The 18,880-nt window shown below is 34.4% G+C and overlaps 1 protein-coding gene across 1 annotated transcript in view; it reads left to right on the top strand.

The window, feature by feature from the left end:
• KYNU (kynureninase) overlaps window positions 1-18,624 on the top strand; it is a 132,995-nt gene extending 114,371 nt beyond the window's left edge. The window contains exons 12-14 of the mRNA XM_036743507.1: window positions 4,078-4,163; window positions 9,995-10,225; window positions 16,966-18,624. Of these exons, the coding sequence (XP_036599402.1) occupies window positions 4,078-4,163; window positions 9,995-10,225; window positions 16,966-17,088 (440 nt within the window). The 3' untranslated portion in view covers window positions 17,089-18,624. The remainder of the gene's footprint in view (window positions 1-4,077; window positions 4,164-9,994; window positions 10,226-16,965) is intronic.
• The last annotated feature ends 256 nt before the right edge of the window (window positions 18,625-18,880 follow it).

Raw genomic sequence — 18,880 nt, 5'->3', positions numbered from 1 at the left:
TTTTATTTGTTAGTGCTCAATCTCTAAAGCACTGGGCTCGGAATTAGGAAGACATTTTGGGAGTTCCAATCCAGCCTCAGATACTTACTAGCCTTGTTTGCCTCAGTTTCCTCATCTGTAAAATGAGCTGGAGAAGAAAATGGCAAACCACTTCAGTATCTTTGCCAAGAAAACCCCTAACAACAAAAGCTCAATCTCTCCTAAAATTATTTTATACTTAACTGTTTATATGTTCTATTCCCAAAACAGAATTACAGGCTGTTGAGGGCAGGGACTGTTTTTTTTTTAATTTTTGTCCATTTACCCTCAAATGAATTGCACAAAGCAGGTGCTCGCACATTTACTTTCTTCACATACTCTCTGTTCCTACCAACCTTACCATTTGTGGCTCTCTCAACTTTTCCTGCTCTTTTGGGCATCATTCCCTGATATTTTCCAGGTCTTCTCCCTCAATTTCTGTCTTGGCTTATGGCAAACCAGAAATCTCTCAGTATCTCTCTCTCTCTCTCTCTCTCTCTCTCTCTCTCTCTCTCTCTCTCACACACACACACACACACACACACACACACACACACACACACACACACCCCTTTATCTCTGCTTACTGTACTTTCAGACCTAGCTACATGTGTATCTTTATGAAGTTTTCCCTGATCCATCCAACTTGAAATGTTCTCTCCTTCAGGTTTCTTTTAGCATTTTGTTTATACCTCATATATTCTTATCACATTCCATTTTACATTATGGACATTTGTGTCTGTGTATTACGTCCCCTACAAGATTAAAATTCCATGAGAACAAATACTGTATCTTACATATCTTTTAATCTGGCAGTGCCTAGCATAGTGTATTGACTATAGTATGCTCTCTCTGTCTGTCTCTCTGTCTGTCTCTCTCTGTGTCTGTCACTCTCTCCATACACATACACACACATAAATATATGTGTGTACGTGTATGTGTTTGTGTATGTATATGTGTGTATGTATATATTTGTTGAATTAAAAATTGATTAGAATTAAGTTAAATTTACATGGTTTAAAATGTAAAGTGGTCTAAATGAATTAAATTCTATGGAATAAAAACACAATAAATTGTGTTGTTTCAAAATTTGACCAGTGTCACCTAGTCTAGTAAGGTTCAGAATGCCTTGCTGGAGACACAGTTCAAATGGATTTGTTGTAGAAACAGGAGGTGAGACCAGGATTTTATTTTTGACAGTATATGTGACCAACTGTTTATTTTGAGATGTATATGATATTTGGTATAGTTGAAAGCTGGGCTGTTAGGAGAATAATTCAGCCGATAGTCTGCTTCATGACCTTAAACAAGTCATTTAAGTTCTTTTTAAATTAAAAGTATTGATTTAAATTTTTGGATCTCTTCTAATTCAAAGATTCTATGAGTTAATGTTAGTCTATTTTAGGAAATAACAAATTTACTATGCATTAATAGTGATAATAATTTGCCAATAATTTACAAAATAATTTCAGAAGTTCAAGAAGATAATTTTAAAATCATAATGCTATGTTCAGCAGACAATTATTTAAATGGAAAATTGTTATTTTTATTAATGAGATAAATTTGTAAAGTGCTTATCCCAGTGCCTGGAAAATAATAGAAGATATATGAATGCTACTGATGATGATGGTGGTGGTGATAATGATTTTTTAAAATTTTTGTCTTATGATAACTTAACTTATTAAATATATAATTTTGATGCCAGGTTTTTCTCCTTTAAGAGTATACTTCATAATTTAAAAATGCAACTGAAGAGTTGGATTTAAGAAATGATTTAATCTATGCCCTCCTTGTGTCTTCAGGCAAAATACTAAACCAAGACAAGATTGATATTTTCATTATAGGATGTTTTATTGTAAACATTCTTTTATGATAAAATCAGATATAATCAGATATAATATATATAAAATCAAGTATATTTTGTCATTGATTCCTTTTTAATTTAGTAGATCTCTTTTCATCCTACTTTTATAGCATGCCAAAATTTTGACAAGTAAGATTATTTTCACTTTTAAACAAACATGCAGGAAAAAGGGTCTTGGCTAATTAATAGAAATAACAACTATGTTATCTGTTTAAAACTTTTACCCTGACTATCATGGTACCCACAAAAGGCCCCAATCTGCCATTTCAGTTTTACCTTTTCCTACTTCCCCACACAGGAAACCTTCTCTTTTATTAAAATAGTCTTTTAACTTAACCTCAAAATTACACTTGTTTCTACCTCAACACCTAACATCTACCTATCCTTTTTCCTTCTTATCTAATTCCTATACAACTTTCATGACTTCTACAAGTTTCAGCTCCTCAATAAATCCTTATCCTCTCATCTCAAATCATTGTGAACTGGCCTCTGACCTGATATAATACATGTTATCTGTATCATGTGTTTGGTTCTTAAGAAATGCTATCATTTGCCTATAGATCTAGAAATAGCTAAACTATCTATAGTCATGAATGTAATGTTTAAAAATAATGAATATAAAGTATTTAGAGAGTGATGGAAAGACATTTATATGAACTGTTATGGCGTGAAATAAGGTAAATGCAAAGAACAAAAAAAAACAGGACCTGAACCTTGTATAACTATAATTAGCAAGGTGTAGTATTAAGGTGGGCCTAGGTGGGAAAGCTTGATTCTATCTTTGTTTGTAAGTAGGCCTAAAGTTCCTACTTACTAGGCACTAAGCCAATGGGGGTGTGAAGCCCTCAGGACCCTAAGGGGAGTTGCTAAGACCAGCCAATGGTATGTGCACTGAGTTTTAGTCAATCATGAATTCAGCCAATCAGAAACCTGACTTCTAGCCAATCAGATGCCAGCTAGGACTATATAAAAAGAGAGTCCAGACTTGAAGAAGAGCAGAATTGGAGAGGAGCAGAACTGAAGAGGAAGAGAATTGAAGAGAAGAAGAGAACTGAAGAGCAGCGGAACTGAGAGCAGCAGAACTGGGAGGAAGACATTGAGGTAGCAGAGATCAAGAGGGCACTGAAGAACAGACATTGAGAGAACCAGAATCAGCAGTGCTGCGGAAGAGAGTGCTGAGCAGAGAGTTAGGATTCACAAGTGATTGTTTAGAGGAAGGCCCTAGCAGGAAGGAAGGTTATAGGATGGCTTGGTTCCTTGCTATGATACTGTGTAATAATTTCCTTGTTACTACGTTGAGGTGGGCTTACTGGTTTTGGAATATAAGTACTGCTACATCGAATTGGGGGTATTGATTCTTGGAATTGATCCTCTGGAGTCTAAATGAATGTTATACTTCCTCTGCCTTCTACATAGAGAGTTTTTCATACTTTGCGATTCTGAACCATTCAGGCATATTCATGGTAATCCTTGAGGTCATGAATCTTGCCTTACTGATATACAAGGTTAACTCTAGAGAAGAATTAAGAAAATTTACCTCCCTTACTTCTTTGTAGAGGTGGGAGACTACAGTTATGAAATATCATACCTACTATCAAGCTTGATTGATGTGTTGGTTGTTTTTTCTGAACTGGTTTTTCCCCTCTTTTCCCCCCATTTTTTTTGCTACATAGAATTATTTGCTGGGTTAGAGAAGGTGAGACATATTCAGAAGTGAAGGTGATATAAAAACAAGAGATATCAATAGATTTTTTTGAAAAAATTGTCATGCATTATTTTTCTATTTATACATATATGCATAAATGTTCATATATTATCTTCCTGGTAGAAAATTTCTTGACAATGGGGATTAGATTTCATATTTATTTTCCCCATCGTGCCTAACACACTGTATACATAATAGAAACTTAATGAAATTATATGAATTTATTAATTTATATGAATGAAACCTGTAACAAATTGGACCAAATAAATCTTTTGACTGTGCATAAGACCATTTATTTCTGTGGAGATTAAGTATAAGTTTATATAGATACTCCAAAACTTTTGAGTAATAGTCAACAAACTAGCTCAAAAAATATTTCACAAACTCAAAAATATTGGGTACATAAGTCCCATTATTTTAACAACTACATTCATGAATAGCCTTTTCTTTGTCATATAATATTAAAAGTGTCATAATGTTTATTTTCCAGAGCTGGACTTAATCCCAGGTGTCAATGGATATCGACTATCAAATCCCCCTATTTTGTTGGTTTGTGCCTTAGAAGCTAGTTTAGAGGTAAGTAATTCTCTATATATTGCATTTGTACCTTATTTTACCCACATATCTAACCTATTCTCCTATTTTTGTGCTGTTACAATCAGTTTGGGGAATCACAAGAGTTATATATATATATTCAGTGAATAGGTTCAAATCCCCAGAGCTCTCTTATTTGCCACTATATGTCACTTGTGAGGAACTTGGCTTGTTTGTAAAACATTTAGTGTTTGTTCATTAGATGGTGCTTGTGCTCTTTGCCAGACTGAAGAGGTTTTTTTGTTTGTTTTGGTTTTTGGTTTTCTTACTGCTTATAACTATACCTACTTAGTGTCCATTTGACCAAAGGACAAAGGTCTTCGACAAAGGACCTTGGATAAAGGTCTTTGAAGACACTAGTTTTTAACTGAATTACTTATTCATAAGCTCTCATACTCTTTCAGAACACAATTCAAAATTAATCTGAATAGGGACTCTATTGCTTATAATGACTTTCTGATAGAAGATCCCTTGTACTACCAGGTATATGAGGCATACTTGAAGAAAGAACTCTTCCTTGGAGATTCTTCTTCAGACTTCCCTTAATAGGAAACTTCCTCCTAGACTTTTTTTGAAGTTTTCTTCAGATACTCACACTAGGAGTCTTTTCTTTACTCAGTAAGATCTAGCTTGTCTTTCTAATAAATCTGTAACTCACCTTTTCTGGAACGTGGTAGTTTTATAGCTTCGTTTTCCACCACCAGTTCTACCAGTCCAGAACTTTACTTCCCCTATTCATGATATCCACTTTCTTGAATTTTTAACAGCTCAGCTTTTAAACTTAAAACTTCAAGCACCATAAAACCAATAAGAAGATATCACGTCAGTTGGCACTATTTCCTTACTTTCAGCTTATTCTTTCTGTGGTCTCTAATTGTGCTTCTTCAGATGGCAAGAGCTATTCTAACTGAGTTCTTATTCAAATAGATTTTCTTTTGCGAGAGCATTTAAAAAAATTCTCTAACCATATGTAGCATCTAAGGGGACCCACTCAATCCCACCTCCCACCTCACACATTGAGCAACCCAGAAAAGTACCCAAGATTAGAGGTACTTGTTGGGCCTCCAGGCACTCAAAAATTATAGTTTATGTATCCTTGCTTTTTACGGTTAGACAGAGAATAATATTAGGGCAAAGTAAATGAATGATGAGATAGCATAGTCATAAAAGTAACAAAAAAGCACTTCTCTCACAAACTTGAAGATAATGCTCAAATAAATAAGCATGTGATCAGGAGGAAGAATGGATACACCTAGGGAACACATGGCAATGGGCACATGCATAGGAAACACACAGTAGACTTATGTGGCCAGGGGCTGGGCCAGCTCCCTACTAGTTTAATGTAGTTTCCTGCCAGATGACATATGGCTTACCATATGTCATCTGGTTGCTGACAGACATAGCTCTGCCGGACTTAGGATTTTGAAGCTTCTTTCTGAGTCTGGTTTCTGATTTCAGCTGGTGTCCTAAGCTCAAGTGAGCTCTCCCATCTCTCTTTCAGCTTAGAAGCCAGAGGCTTTTAGGAGGCAAGCCCTTCATACATTCAATGTCAGATTAGGAAAAATCCTTCATTTCTTTCACTCTCTATTATCTGTAGTACCTGCAGTGAGTTCTGGGAAACACTTGCTCTCCAGAAGAAGAATCCTTGCAAAGTTATTTTGGAACACATAAAGTCTAGCTAGGTAGAACTTGAAGATATTGTCTGTCTTTTAATTTACTATGTCTGGGGACAGAATCTCTGATAGGGTGAGAAGGTTCTCCTAACAATTCTTGATTGCCAGTTTTCATTCCCTTGCAAATCATTTTCAGGAATTTCCCTTTCAAGAAAAAAATTAATAATGGCAGTATGGGTCTCAAGCTCCAATTTTTTTCAACCCTAGCCTCTCACCCCCCAGATCGTTTTGCCTCCCATGCAAATGAAAGGAAGAACAGAAAGGATATTACAAAAAGAATGAAGTCATGAGCCATGCCTACACCTTTCTAAATCCTTTCTTTCAAATTGATGCCTTTCATCTAGTACATTTGCTATAGCTCTCAGCTTTCCAACATCTGCAAATCTGATGAACTTACTATTAATATCTTTATCTTAGTTGCTGATAAAAATGTTAAGCAGCACAGGGCCAAGTAGAGACCCCTGAGCTATTCCATAATAGAGTTGACAGTGACCCATTAACACCTACTCTTTGAATTCTGACTCCTGACTGCATTATCATCTAATCCATATTTCTCCATCTTATTACACGAACAATGAGATATTTTATTTTTAAAATTGGTAAAATCTAAGTAAATTATGTCCTTGACCAAAAGGTTTCAGTAACTCCCTATTATATTTAAGATAAAATATAAACTCTTCTTTTTGTCATTTAAAGTTCAACCTATCTTCCCAGACTGAGTTTCCATTACAAAGCCAAACATACTTCTGTTCCAGCCCAGCTTACCTCCTAGATGTTCCCTATACTCATTTCATTTCCTGCCTCTATTCCTTTTCAGAGGCTGACAACATATATCTCCGGAATGTTCTCCCTTCTCCCTCTTCTTCTTTGATTATTTAGCTTTCATCAAAGCTCATCCATAGTGCTTTCTTGATTCTTCCACTTATTAGTGCTCCTCCTTGCCACTTTAGTAGAGAGAAATTTTCTTTTAGGTCAGTAGCTATGGCTGCTGAGGAGGTAGGTACTGCAGTACTTGTGAAAGCAGTTACCAGTCCACATTTTCACAAGAGTTGTTTGCCTGGATAATGGCTTCCTCAAGGAGTTTACCTGAGAACAAGAGTTAGGGAAAAGGCCAACAGCTAGGAGGGGATGCTCAAGTCCAGTGAGGGTGAAATCCTCAGGTGGAGGGGAGACAATGCCTTGCTAGGCTTAAGGAGTGGCATGAGGTTTTGGAACCATCACTGTGGTTAGTGGGATAGAGAATCAATTAGAGGAGAACAGTCTTGCAGTGAGGACCTAGTTGAGACCAGATAATATAAATTTGTACTGCCATGGTTAAATGATTTTCTCTCCTTCCATTCAATACATGAATAAGTCTGCAGGAGGCAGATATAAGAAATAATCTAGAATTGGTTCTTGTCAGAACATGTTCCATGATAAGACAATGGGGCAAGGGTTTTGAGAACAGAGCACTAGTATAGAGTTGAACTAGTTCACTAAGAGGTATAACAGAAGTCATGGCCAGGCAAAGAAATGACAAAGATTATGATCAGATAAACGAGTTTTGGAGTTCATGGACATGGGAGGGAAATATTTGAATCTCCAGTGCTTGGTCAAGTGTAGGTACATAATAGATACTTAATAAACACTTAATGAATTTAATTGTGATGGGATTAGGAAGACAACTATAAATAGTCATGACTACAGATTAACAATGAAGCTTTTTAAAAACATCTTTCTTCACATTTACTTGTAGAGATATAACACCAAGAACCCTTTTAGTCTAAAAATACTATTTAAATTCAATCTTAAATGTGTCCTCTTTAAAGAACATCACCATAATGAAGTGACTTAAAATCCTAGCTCATTGGAGTCAGCTAAGATATTTAGAATCACTGGATTATGTATTTAGTGTTATAAAGAATTGTAGAGGTCATGTACTTTAACCCCTTTCTTTCACAGTTGAGGAAACTCAGGCCCAGAAGCATTAAGTGACCTTCCTAAGGCCACACAGGAAATACTCAGGGATTAACAGTTGGCCAATGCAGATAGATAATCTGAATAATTTAGAAGAAAATTAGCAGCCTAAAATTCAGTTCAATTCCAGAAACATGCTAAACACTTACCACTGTGTGTAGCACCAAGTATTATATCAATAATAATAATAATAATAAATTTAAGGTTTGCAAAGCATTTTACAAATATATCATTTGATCCTCACAGCAATCCTTTGCTATTATGATCCTCATTTTAGGTGCTATCATTATGTCCATGTAGATGAGGAAACTGAGGCAGAGAGAAGTTGAATAACTTGCCTGAGTCACCCAGCTAATAAGGATCTGAGGCCAGATTTGAATCCAGGCCTTTCTGACTCCAGATCCAGTGCTTTATGTACTCTTCCACAGGTCCTCCAGGAAATCCAGCCTAATACTGGCAGAGGGAAAAAGACTGTGAGAATATGAGTAACTATAGCAAAGAAATCAGAATGCTTAGTCTTCTAAGGTTCAAAGATGGGAAGAGATCACAGCCCTGTCTAGTTAGGGCATTTGTTTTTTGGAATTTTATCTTTCACATATATTTTAGCTTAAGTTTTTTTTGTTTGTAATTTTGATTAAATATAGCAAGATATCTAATAAACTCAAAACATCAACCACTGCTTTACTTCTCTATCTAGATTGATCAAAATATTCTAACTTCTGATTCAATGAAGCCAGAGAAAATGATAGAAATATTAGAACTACTGGCAACAGTTTTATAGACTGGTAAATGTTTTTTCCTGGATGTATTTTTAGAATCTATGTAGAAAGATGACTGAAACAGTCTCAAAACAGCCAATATCTCCATGGTAGAATTGCAGAATGTATTTTTTCTATTTCCAAGTAACTACATTTTAGGGATTACATGCCAATAGAAATTTAAATGAAAATATGTTTGTCAGGAATGTTTTAGGTTCTAGTTCAAAAGATATTTTTAAAACTGTAAGCAATGTTTAATTTTAAATTACCTAAAAAATGTAACTTTATAAGTGAATCTTTCCAAATGCAATCACTGAAGACTAAACGTCACCAAGTGAGCCTCTCTTTCCTCCCATGGATAATGTGATGCAGGGGAAGGACACCAAAGGGCACTACGATGCATCTTGCTCCTGACAGTTCATTCAGTTAGTTCTTATACATCCAATATATTTTTAAACTTTGCTTGACCTTAAGAGATAAGCTAACAAAGCGTGTCTTCTCTGACCCATAATGTCACTACACCAGTCTGAGTGTATGTCCCTGCCACTTATCCTTTCAACAGAGAACTCAGGCATTAGGAGCCTATGTGTTCATACACAGGCTATATTTTTTCAGAAAAAGATGTTCCAATTTCCCCACTAATATTTATTCTATAGTAAGGAATCTATTTTTTTCCTATCTCAAAAGAGATAGACTTAACTGCATTTTTTCCCCATCAAGAGACTTATATAGGAGGGGAATAAATATATATCCATCTAAGACTATAATGATTTTAAATAATAGCAGTCATATTCTTTCTTGCAAGTGAATATCACACTGTGCCTCTTGTCATATTCTTTAATTAGAAAACAAAATTTAATTTTAGAGACAATTTTCCAAATCATTGAGAGTCATAGAATTTGGAGCTGAGTGGGAGTTTAGAATTGATGTAGTCATCTTGTAGTTGAGAACATCATAGAAGCCCAGGGAGTTTGGGCTGCTAGCTAAGAATAGAGCCAGGAAGGAAAGAATACAAGTGTTTTAGTCCTCTGGTTTTGCCAGATATTTTTAATATTACACGTTTTTATTTTCTAATGTACTTTAATGTATCAACAATATATGATTACAATTGATACGAGTAGCACATATTCTAAATTATATAAAAGACAAAGAATTATGTTAACTCATTTTTTTCTTCCTTGCACAATTGGAATAATATTTGAAAAATGTTATGTGATGAACAAGCAAGTCTATCTCATTATTACAAGACACTTCAAATGAATGTATTTTACTGTGCTTTGCAAATATGGGTTATCTAAAATATGTTATTGGAAATACAGAAATTAGCATGTCTTTATCTGAGTATGGCTTGAATTTTCTTTTTTTATTTTTGGCCTTCATTTTTCTGTAAAAAAAATGTTTTTCTAATTGTTTTACTTTTGGACAGATTTTTAGTCAAACAACAATGGAAACATTAAGGAAAAAATCTATTTTGCTTACTGGTTATATGGAGTACCTGATCAAGCACTACTACAGTAAAGATAAAGCAGCTCCAAATAAACCATTTGTGAAAATAATGACTCCCTCCCATATAGAGCATCGAGGATGCCAGCTAACACTCACCTTTTCCATTCCAATGAAAAACGTTTTTCAAGAACTAGAAAAGAGAGGCGTGATTGTAAGTTTCTCTCTTTTTTTTTTCCTTTCCTTTGTAGCTGTTTTTTCCCCCCCCACAGGCCATATTTTGGTGATTGATACAATCTGGATTTCATAGTCTTGTCACATTTTGTATATTATATTCATAAATCAACAAGTATTTACTGCATTTCATATTCATGGGCACTGTGCTGTGCTTTATAATTTCAGCAAAAAGAAAAAAAAACTAATCATATATGTTTCTATGAAACAGATTTATTTCTTACTAATTCTCTTTGAATAAGGGCAGAAGTTTTGATAAAATGAAATGCATATTCCATCAACTTCTCTCCACTCCTTTTTAATATCTAACGCATCTCCTTGCATATAGTATGAATACTATTTAAATATTCAAGATATATTTCTGCAAAAGTATTTTTTAATTTTAGTACATTTTATCCTACCAACAGTATACATTTAATAATTTACTGCACATATTCTAAATTATGTAAAAGACAAATAATCATATTAACTTATCTTCTTCTCCTTTGCACTAACACAGTTTGATTAACATAGAAATATTGAATATTTGTTTATTTTAATTCTATTATGTAATAATTGATACGACATAAATGGGGTAACCAGGCAGTCAGAGGGGAAACACTTTCTACATGGCAAGGATACCTCAAAATAAGTCAACAAATCCAATTCAACATTTATTTACTGTCTATTACGTTTAAAACATTCCAGTCTATAACTAGCTGTAGAGCTTTACTTTGTTGGGTCAGATGCCTTATATAGAATCTTTCTTTGGTCTGCTTCCAGTTCTCCCCTTTAGCTAAATACCTAGAGGCAATCTCCAATGACTGGGATACTCAAAAGCTGGAAGTACTAGAAAAGAGAGAACTTTTGTCAGTCATTCTTCCCTGATCCTGGAATACATGGGAGACAGAGACAGAGACAAAGAGACAGATGGTGGGGGGGGGAATGGGGGGGAGGGAGAGAGAGAGAGGAAGTGAGAACAAGAAAGAGAGAGAGAAGAGAGAGAGAGAGAGAGAGAGAGAGAGAGAGAGAGAGAGAGAGAGAGAGAGGGAGGGAGGGAGGGAGGGAGAAAGAACTATAATAGGAGATAAAAGATCATTGCTCTGTGTACCCCACCAACCTCAAGCCCTACTCGTCATTTTTATGGCTAGAGATTCCTTGCACAGTGACAATTCTTTACCCAGCCTGAAAAACCATGAGTATGTAGGGACAATTAGAAAGTCCTTAGGTAACTCTCCCTTCCATGAAAGATTGAGAATTATAGAGCTTTCATTTCATCATCATAATACTGTTAGCAAAAAATACAAAATGAATGTCTTGGGGAATATTGATTTTTATTATTACTATTATTAATTAATATTATTAAACCAAAGAGGGAAAAAGAAAGCTTGGGTGCTTGGAATCATAGATTTCCTAAATTCATAAAATCATGGAACTTCAAGCTACAAGAAACCATAAATTCTAGTTCAATACCTTTTCCCTTTGACCCTAGACCCATTTTAAAGTCGAAGGAATGGAAGGCAATGTTAAGTGTTTTGTCCAAGGTCAGATATATAATAAATTGCAGAGCCAGGACCAAAACCAAATTATATAATTCCAAATGTAGTGCTCTTTTCCACACACCACATAGTAACTATGTGTCAGGAAGAGAATAATGACAATTATTAATAACATGGAATATTCCAATTTTTTTAAAAAGGGGGAAAAGAAAGTTACCTTATACTCTACAATAAAAGAAAGGAGGGGTAGAAGCTTAGTTGAGCTCTTACTCCCTAAGCTAAATGTACCTATCATCTAGGTAGAAACTAAGCTGGAAATAAAAAGATTTAAATATTTGCTTGAGCAATATTTTTAGAAATCATTCAAGTTGAAAATAAATAAAGATCAGTAGTACTTTATGAATGTGACATTCAGGTATTAATCTTAAAGTGGAAATGTAATAGACTAGAAATCAGAAAACTTGGGTTCAAGTTCCAGCTCCAGTACTTTGAAATCTTGAGCAATCATATTATATATGAGTCTTCATTTCTTCATCAGTAAAATGGAAATAATGATACCTTTTATGCCAAATGCGTAGGATTGTTTTGAAGGTCAAATAAGATAGGGGCTGTGAAAGCATTTTGTAAATGATGCTACATACACATATATATGTGTATGTAATATATAACGTCCTAGTACAGTGTGTTTATAATATTGATCTTTGGGGAAAATGCATATATATGCAAATATATGTATATTTTTTAATATATAACAACACCCTGAGAAAAAGACCTTAAGGAAATAAATATTTATCGGGCTCCCTTCTAAGACTGCAATCCCTTTCAAAATTTTTAAATATATTCTTTCTCTCTCTGTCTCTCTTTCTCTCTGCATAAATATATATATATATATATACACACACACATATATACAAAAAGACATATGTAAATTTTCTCATATATATTCTCTCTACATATATAAATATCTCATATGTAGTATATAAATTTTCTCATATATTGTCTCTATATGTGTGTGTTTGTGTATACACACATACATATACACATATATATATGTATGTATGTGTATATCTACATATACATACATATATATATATATACATATATATATATCTTGTACCTGACATACAGTATGATTTCAAGTATTCTACTGTATACTGACCAAAACATACTCAAAATTAAAGGGAAAATTTACTATTCTTCAAACATTAATTTGTTTTTGCTTCGGTTATAAAAAAGAAAATCATGATATTCTTTGGTCTCACAGATTTCTAAAAATAATAAAGTTCATCATCATTATAAAAATATTTTAAAAATTTTGCTACAGAACAATGAAACTTTCTATCACAACTTGTTCAGAATTTCTGTAGCTTCTTATAGATAAAATATTACTACTAATAATAAGATTTAAAATAAAAATAATGTAATAAATGTAATAAAAAGAAGAAAAATTTTACTGTTAGCCATTAGAAATGGGGCCTAATAACTTCTCAGAATTTTAAATTCATAAATAAACTTATCAGATCAATTTCTTACAATATTTTTAAAAACTCCATTTCTCAGGGTGAAGATTGAACAATTTTTTAAATAAAGAGTCCTTCCCTTTTCAGTAAAAACCAGTGTAACAGTTATAGTTACTTTTTATTAAAAGTCTCATTCTTTTTTTCAAAACTGTGTGCTGTCCTCTATAATGCACATGGGAAATTTTTTTTAAAGATGATAAGGAAAGACATTTCTTTCCAGATGATATCTTAGCCAAGAATAGTGCATCACTCTTATCACCCCTTCTGCTTGGGAAGGCTAAGAGTTGAGCTCACAGGTTCTGAGATGCTGGAGGGTTAAATTGATCAAGTGCCTATACTAAATCCAGCATCAATATGGTGAGTCTTTAAGAGTCAGGGGATGCCAAGTTGCTTAAGGAAGGACAAAACCAACCGAGATTCAAAGTAGACTAAGCATGTCAAAGCTTTTATGCTGACCAACAGTGGAACTGGGCTTAGGAGTCTGCATTGTACTTCCAACTTGAGTAAGATGAAAAAAAAAACCAGCCCATTCTTGTCCCCCTCCCCAAAAGCAATAGTCTTTCCCCCATTTTTTTGCTTCATCTTATTTATGACCCATATTATTAAAGTATATTTCAATGATGAGATATGTCAGTGACTCTGATATGTATGAAGGGATATGGAAAGTACACAAAGACTTATTACAAATTGTTATGTATAAACTAATGTAGCATAGTTTTAATAAGTACTAGACTTGAAATCAGAAAATCAGGGTTGCGGTCCTATTTCACTATGAACATAGGCAGTTCACTTAATTCTTAATATCTCGGAGCTTCAATTTCCTCATCTGAATGCTACCACAAGGTTGTTATAAAGAATAGCATTTTGCAAAGCTTAAAGTGTAGTATAAGTTTTAAGAATTATGATTATTTTCCACAATATTTCCTAGGGTGATGAACAACAGAAATATGAAAAATCACTCCATGGAATAAAGGGAGAAAGTGTTAATTACTAGAAATACTGTTGATATTCTTAAATGACAGCCAGCACCAATACAGCCAATTCATTTGATCAGTTTAAACAGATCAATTCATTGAAAACAACCACACCTGTTTTCCCGAATGAAATAATTTCTTATTTGACTTGTCAGTTCAGTCAGAGAGCTTCAACTTCATTAAGTCTTGTCTAAATACAACCTGAGCACTACTCTAGTATTAAATAAATTTTTACCCTATTTTTTGTGTTACTTTCATATTCTGGGAAGAGTAATAACCTCACTTGTGAACTTGAGGAAAGAAAATGAGAACATAGTCATTTACAGAGAATTATTAGTATATGCTTTGTTGCATGGACCACAGAATTCTTCATTCTCGTAAATCTTTCATACCACATTTCCACAAGATGGAAGACAAGAACGAAAATAACTAATGAAAACACTGAAAATGTCAATATATTAATTTTCCTTTGGCGGGGGAGGCAATCAGGGTTAATTGACTTGCCTAGGATCACACAGCTAGTAAGTATAAGAGGTCATATTTGAACTCAGGTCCTCCTGATGCCAGGGCTGATGCTGTAACCATTGAACCACTTAGCCACCCCAATATATTTATTTTCTGATTAATAGTTTCATTAAAATCATCTTGACCCATCATTTTATCATATGGGGAACTCTTGTTGTGGAATCACCCTCCATGAACTCAAATAAAGATATTGTAATGTATAATCTTAGAGATTCATCTGGTTCCCCAAGAAGTTAAGGGACTTGTTGGTATTTACACAGCTTACACACATTTACAATGTGTCAGACATAGGACCTTAATGCAAGTCTTCCTGACTCTGGAGCTATCCCTTTATATGCTATACCACATTGCCTCTCCATAGTCTCATCAGTTAATCAACAAACATTTATTAAATACCAATTATGTGTCAGGCACTGTGTTAAATGTTGGGGATAGAAATATGAAAGACAGTCCCTACCCTCAAGGAGCTTACAATCTAATGGGGAAAATTGACATAGAAAAGTAAGCTGAAAATGTGGGGGAAAGGATAGAAGGGGAACTTAGTGGTGGAGGGGAGTTGAGGGGTGGGAAAGGGGGTATGGAGGAGTCCAGTCCAAAGAATTGCAGCAAGGCGGGAAATGAAGAGAGGTTTGGCCTGGAAATCCCCTTAAAATGGAGACTTGGGAGAAGTTCTTTGCTCTACCCTACCCTACAGCCCTCCAATCAGAGAGACAGAGGGTACTTAGAATACTGGTAAATGACCAGTAACAAGGCTGACATATCCCCCCAAATGAAAAGTTTACTGATATTGAGTTTAAATGATGATAATTTAAATAAATCTTTTCAATAACTAATAATAAATGAAGGCAAAACTTGTTTTGTAGATATTATGAAATATAACTAAAACCAGTGAGGTCAGAGTTGAGGTGGAATAAAAAAGCTGTGCATGGACATTTTATCTCATAACAACCATGTGAGAAGCACAAATCTGTGTAAAAACCGCAGGACAGATGTGCTATAAAAGGCAGGATATAGTGCTAGCCCTGGAGTCAGAAAGACTCATTGTGAGTTTAAGTCTGGCCTCAGACACTTACTAGCTATGTGACCATAGACAAGTCACTTAACCCTGTTTCCCTCTGTTTTCTCATCTGCAAAATTAACAAGAGAAGGAAATGGAAAGCCACTTCAGTATCTCTGCCAATTAATCCCCAGATGGGGTCACAAAGAGTCAGATATGACTGAAAATGACAGAACAACAACAAAAACTACTACTACTATCATTATCATCATTGTATAATCTGTTTCACTAGTATTTGTTCTATTCATTTGGATTCATTATTGCTGGGATAGAATGTGAACTCAGATCCATTACACCCCAGAAATTATGTTATGATGGTGGCTACTATTATATTTGTTTAAAGAATGCATCATCTAATTGGATTTTTAGTTTCCAAGTCAATCATCAAGCTAGAGCTGTTCCTTAGTTATAGCATTCAGGCTTGGACAATACTTTAACAGACCAATAGTCAGCTAGTCCAGTATGTGCCTGAAGATTTTAGGCATTTCTGGCACTATAAATCTATCTGTGTATCTATCTATATAGCTATATATCTATCTGTGATAGATCTATCCATCTATCTATCTTTCTATCTATCTATCTACATGTACACATTTATATAGTATTTATATAGCATGTTGAAATCTGCCAAGTATTTTACATCATCTTCATTTGATCCTTACAACACACAATCCTGTATAGTAGGTACTATTATTATCCCCATTTTACAGATAAGAGAACTTCAGTGCTTCAATATATTAACTAGCTATAACATTACATACATATATGCATATATACATATAATTTTGTGAAATGTTGACTTTTAATAAACTTCTAAAAAGTAATGTATATATGTAAGCATACATATGTATATATATATGTATATGTATACATATGTAAAATTCTTTACAAATACATGGTGTTTTAATCGGAATTTGGAGAACTGCTCCTAATAACATAGAGATACAAATAAATGCTATCCTATTCTTAATACAGTGAAAAATACTTGGCTTTTATGGAATTCCCTAATGATAAAAATGTGCATGTTTAGTAATGGCAATTTGTATGCTTTTACAGTAAGTTTATCATAGCCTTAGATTTTCTGGGACTACCTCTATTATCTCTTTGATAGACATAGTTGAACAATGTAAGGCAGTAATTCCTTTTTTTATTCTTTTTTTCCCCAGTGTGACAAGCGGGAACCAAGTGGCATTCGAGTGGCTCCAGTTCCTCTCTACAATTCTTTCCACGATGTTTACAGATTTATTAATGTTCTTGCCTCTGCAATTTCTGCTGCAAAACTAAAATGAACAAATCTATTTTTAGCTCAACAAGCCTAATTATATTTGTCTCTTCTGTCACTTCCTGGCTATTTCTGATTCTAGCAATGTAGTCCTTTAGAAGTGATGGTGTTATATAAAGCCAATTATATGGAAAAGAAAAAAGATGTGTTGGGATTTTTGTAAGAGACCTTTGTCATCCTTCTTAGGAGAGCTGGCATGCTTGCTTATTTTATTGGGCCAGGTAGAGGTTATCTATTATCATTTTGTTTAAAATATAGGTTTGTGTTGTCTGTAAGTCAGATGTTGCCATCTTCACATTCAGTAAAATGTTGTGAGTTGATTTCAAATACAAGCTGAGGGATAGTTTCAGATTTTTTTTAATCATCGACTTCAATTCTGATGGCCGTAGAGCTTTTGTTTCAGAAGTATAGTTTTAATTCCCGTTTATCCAAGAGTTAATGTTCAGTATGTCTTTCAGTAGCATTGATACATGCTCAAGCACTTTAGCAATGGCCCTCCTAGTTTCAAAATAAGGAAAAGGAAGTATGCTTTCCACTATGCTTTCCCTTATCTCTGTAATACCTTTTCTTTCCCCGCTCATACTGTGTAATTCTGCCTTTTAACTTGATCATCCCTTGACCTCAGTGTCCGGAAAAGACCTGAAAATAATTGCAAGTCTATTTTCCCTTTCAGTATCTATTCCACTCTATCCTTAAAATGTGTTAGGGGTTGAAAAGCAAGAAGGGAGTGAAAGGAGGGGGTAAGAGGGAAGTGAGCCTGAAATATTTCAGGCAGAAATTGGGGAGGTTGGAAAACAAGCATACTCTTGCCCTGTAATTCCCAAACATGCTCCAACTACATTTAACTTTTTCAGAACTTTTCCTCGGTAATTGCCTCTGATTCCTATCTTTAGTGTACAATATTGGATGCATAATTATTTTTTAGGGATGTTGAAGAATACATTGTATCCATGGACAGCAGCAAGAAACTGGAGAGGGGTGGAAGAATGGTCTGGAATGCATCCTCATAGCTCCTATTTTAACAACTTTGAATGTACTGTTCTTCTGGTCCAGATGGGAAAAAATTCTTAGTAGCAATCAGTGAAGAGAAACAGGCTCTAAGTGCTTGGCTACAAAATAGCTTTTGCAACCATTTCCACTATAACTGGGTCAAAACTACATCTATGAGGTCAGAAGAATCTTCAGAACATGCAAATGTGTCCTTCACTACTTCACACTACTTTGTGTAATTTCTTAAATATTTTAAAATTGGACAATTCCATTCCTTCACAGGACAATTTTTTTGTTTTTATTTTTAGTAGTGATTTGTTTTTTGGTTTTGTTTGTTTTGGGGGGGGTCGTTAGAGATGAGATTTGACATTTTTTTCAGAGAACGCTCAGCATAGAAGCTCCTTTTGTGGATACAAAGTGCTATTTCATCTGTTCCATTTATTCTTAGAATTTCTAACTAAGAAATTGTTATTTACTCATAATTACAGATAGAATGTGTCAAAGGCGGGACTTGAATCCATCACCCTAAAATGAAATCTCTAATTCGAATTCATGACTGTAAATCTGGTCTTCTATCTACTCTACCAGAGGGCCTCTCATATCTGTACACATATTATTTATGTATGTATGTGTGTACTAATGTGGTATATGAGGGGGAGCAATGATAAAATATAAAATCAACACAAAAGCACAGAAAGAACTCAAAATGTAAAGGATTCTAGGATGCAGAGATGCAGTCATTTAGTCAACTTCCTCATGCTATAGAAGAGAAGCTGCCAGAGACATCAAGTGATTTGTTTAGTTGTATA

The sequence above is a fragment of the Trichosurus vulpecula genome, chromosome 2 (genome assembly GCF_011100635.1).
Source record: "Trichosurus vulpecula isolate mTriVul1 chromosome 2, mTriVul1.pri, whole genome shotgun sequence".
NCBI classification, from domain to species: Eukaryota; Metazoa; Chordata; class Mammalia; order Diprotodontia; family Phalangeridae; genus Trichosurus; species Trichosurus vulpecula.
Note: the sequence above shows the minus strand (reverse complement) of the source record. Positions and strands in the feature narration are given on the sequence as shown.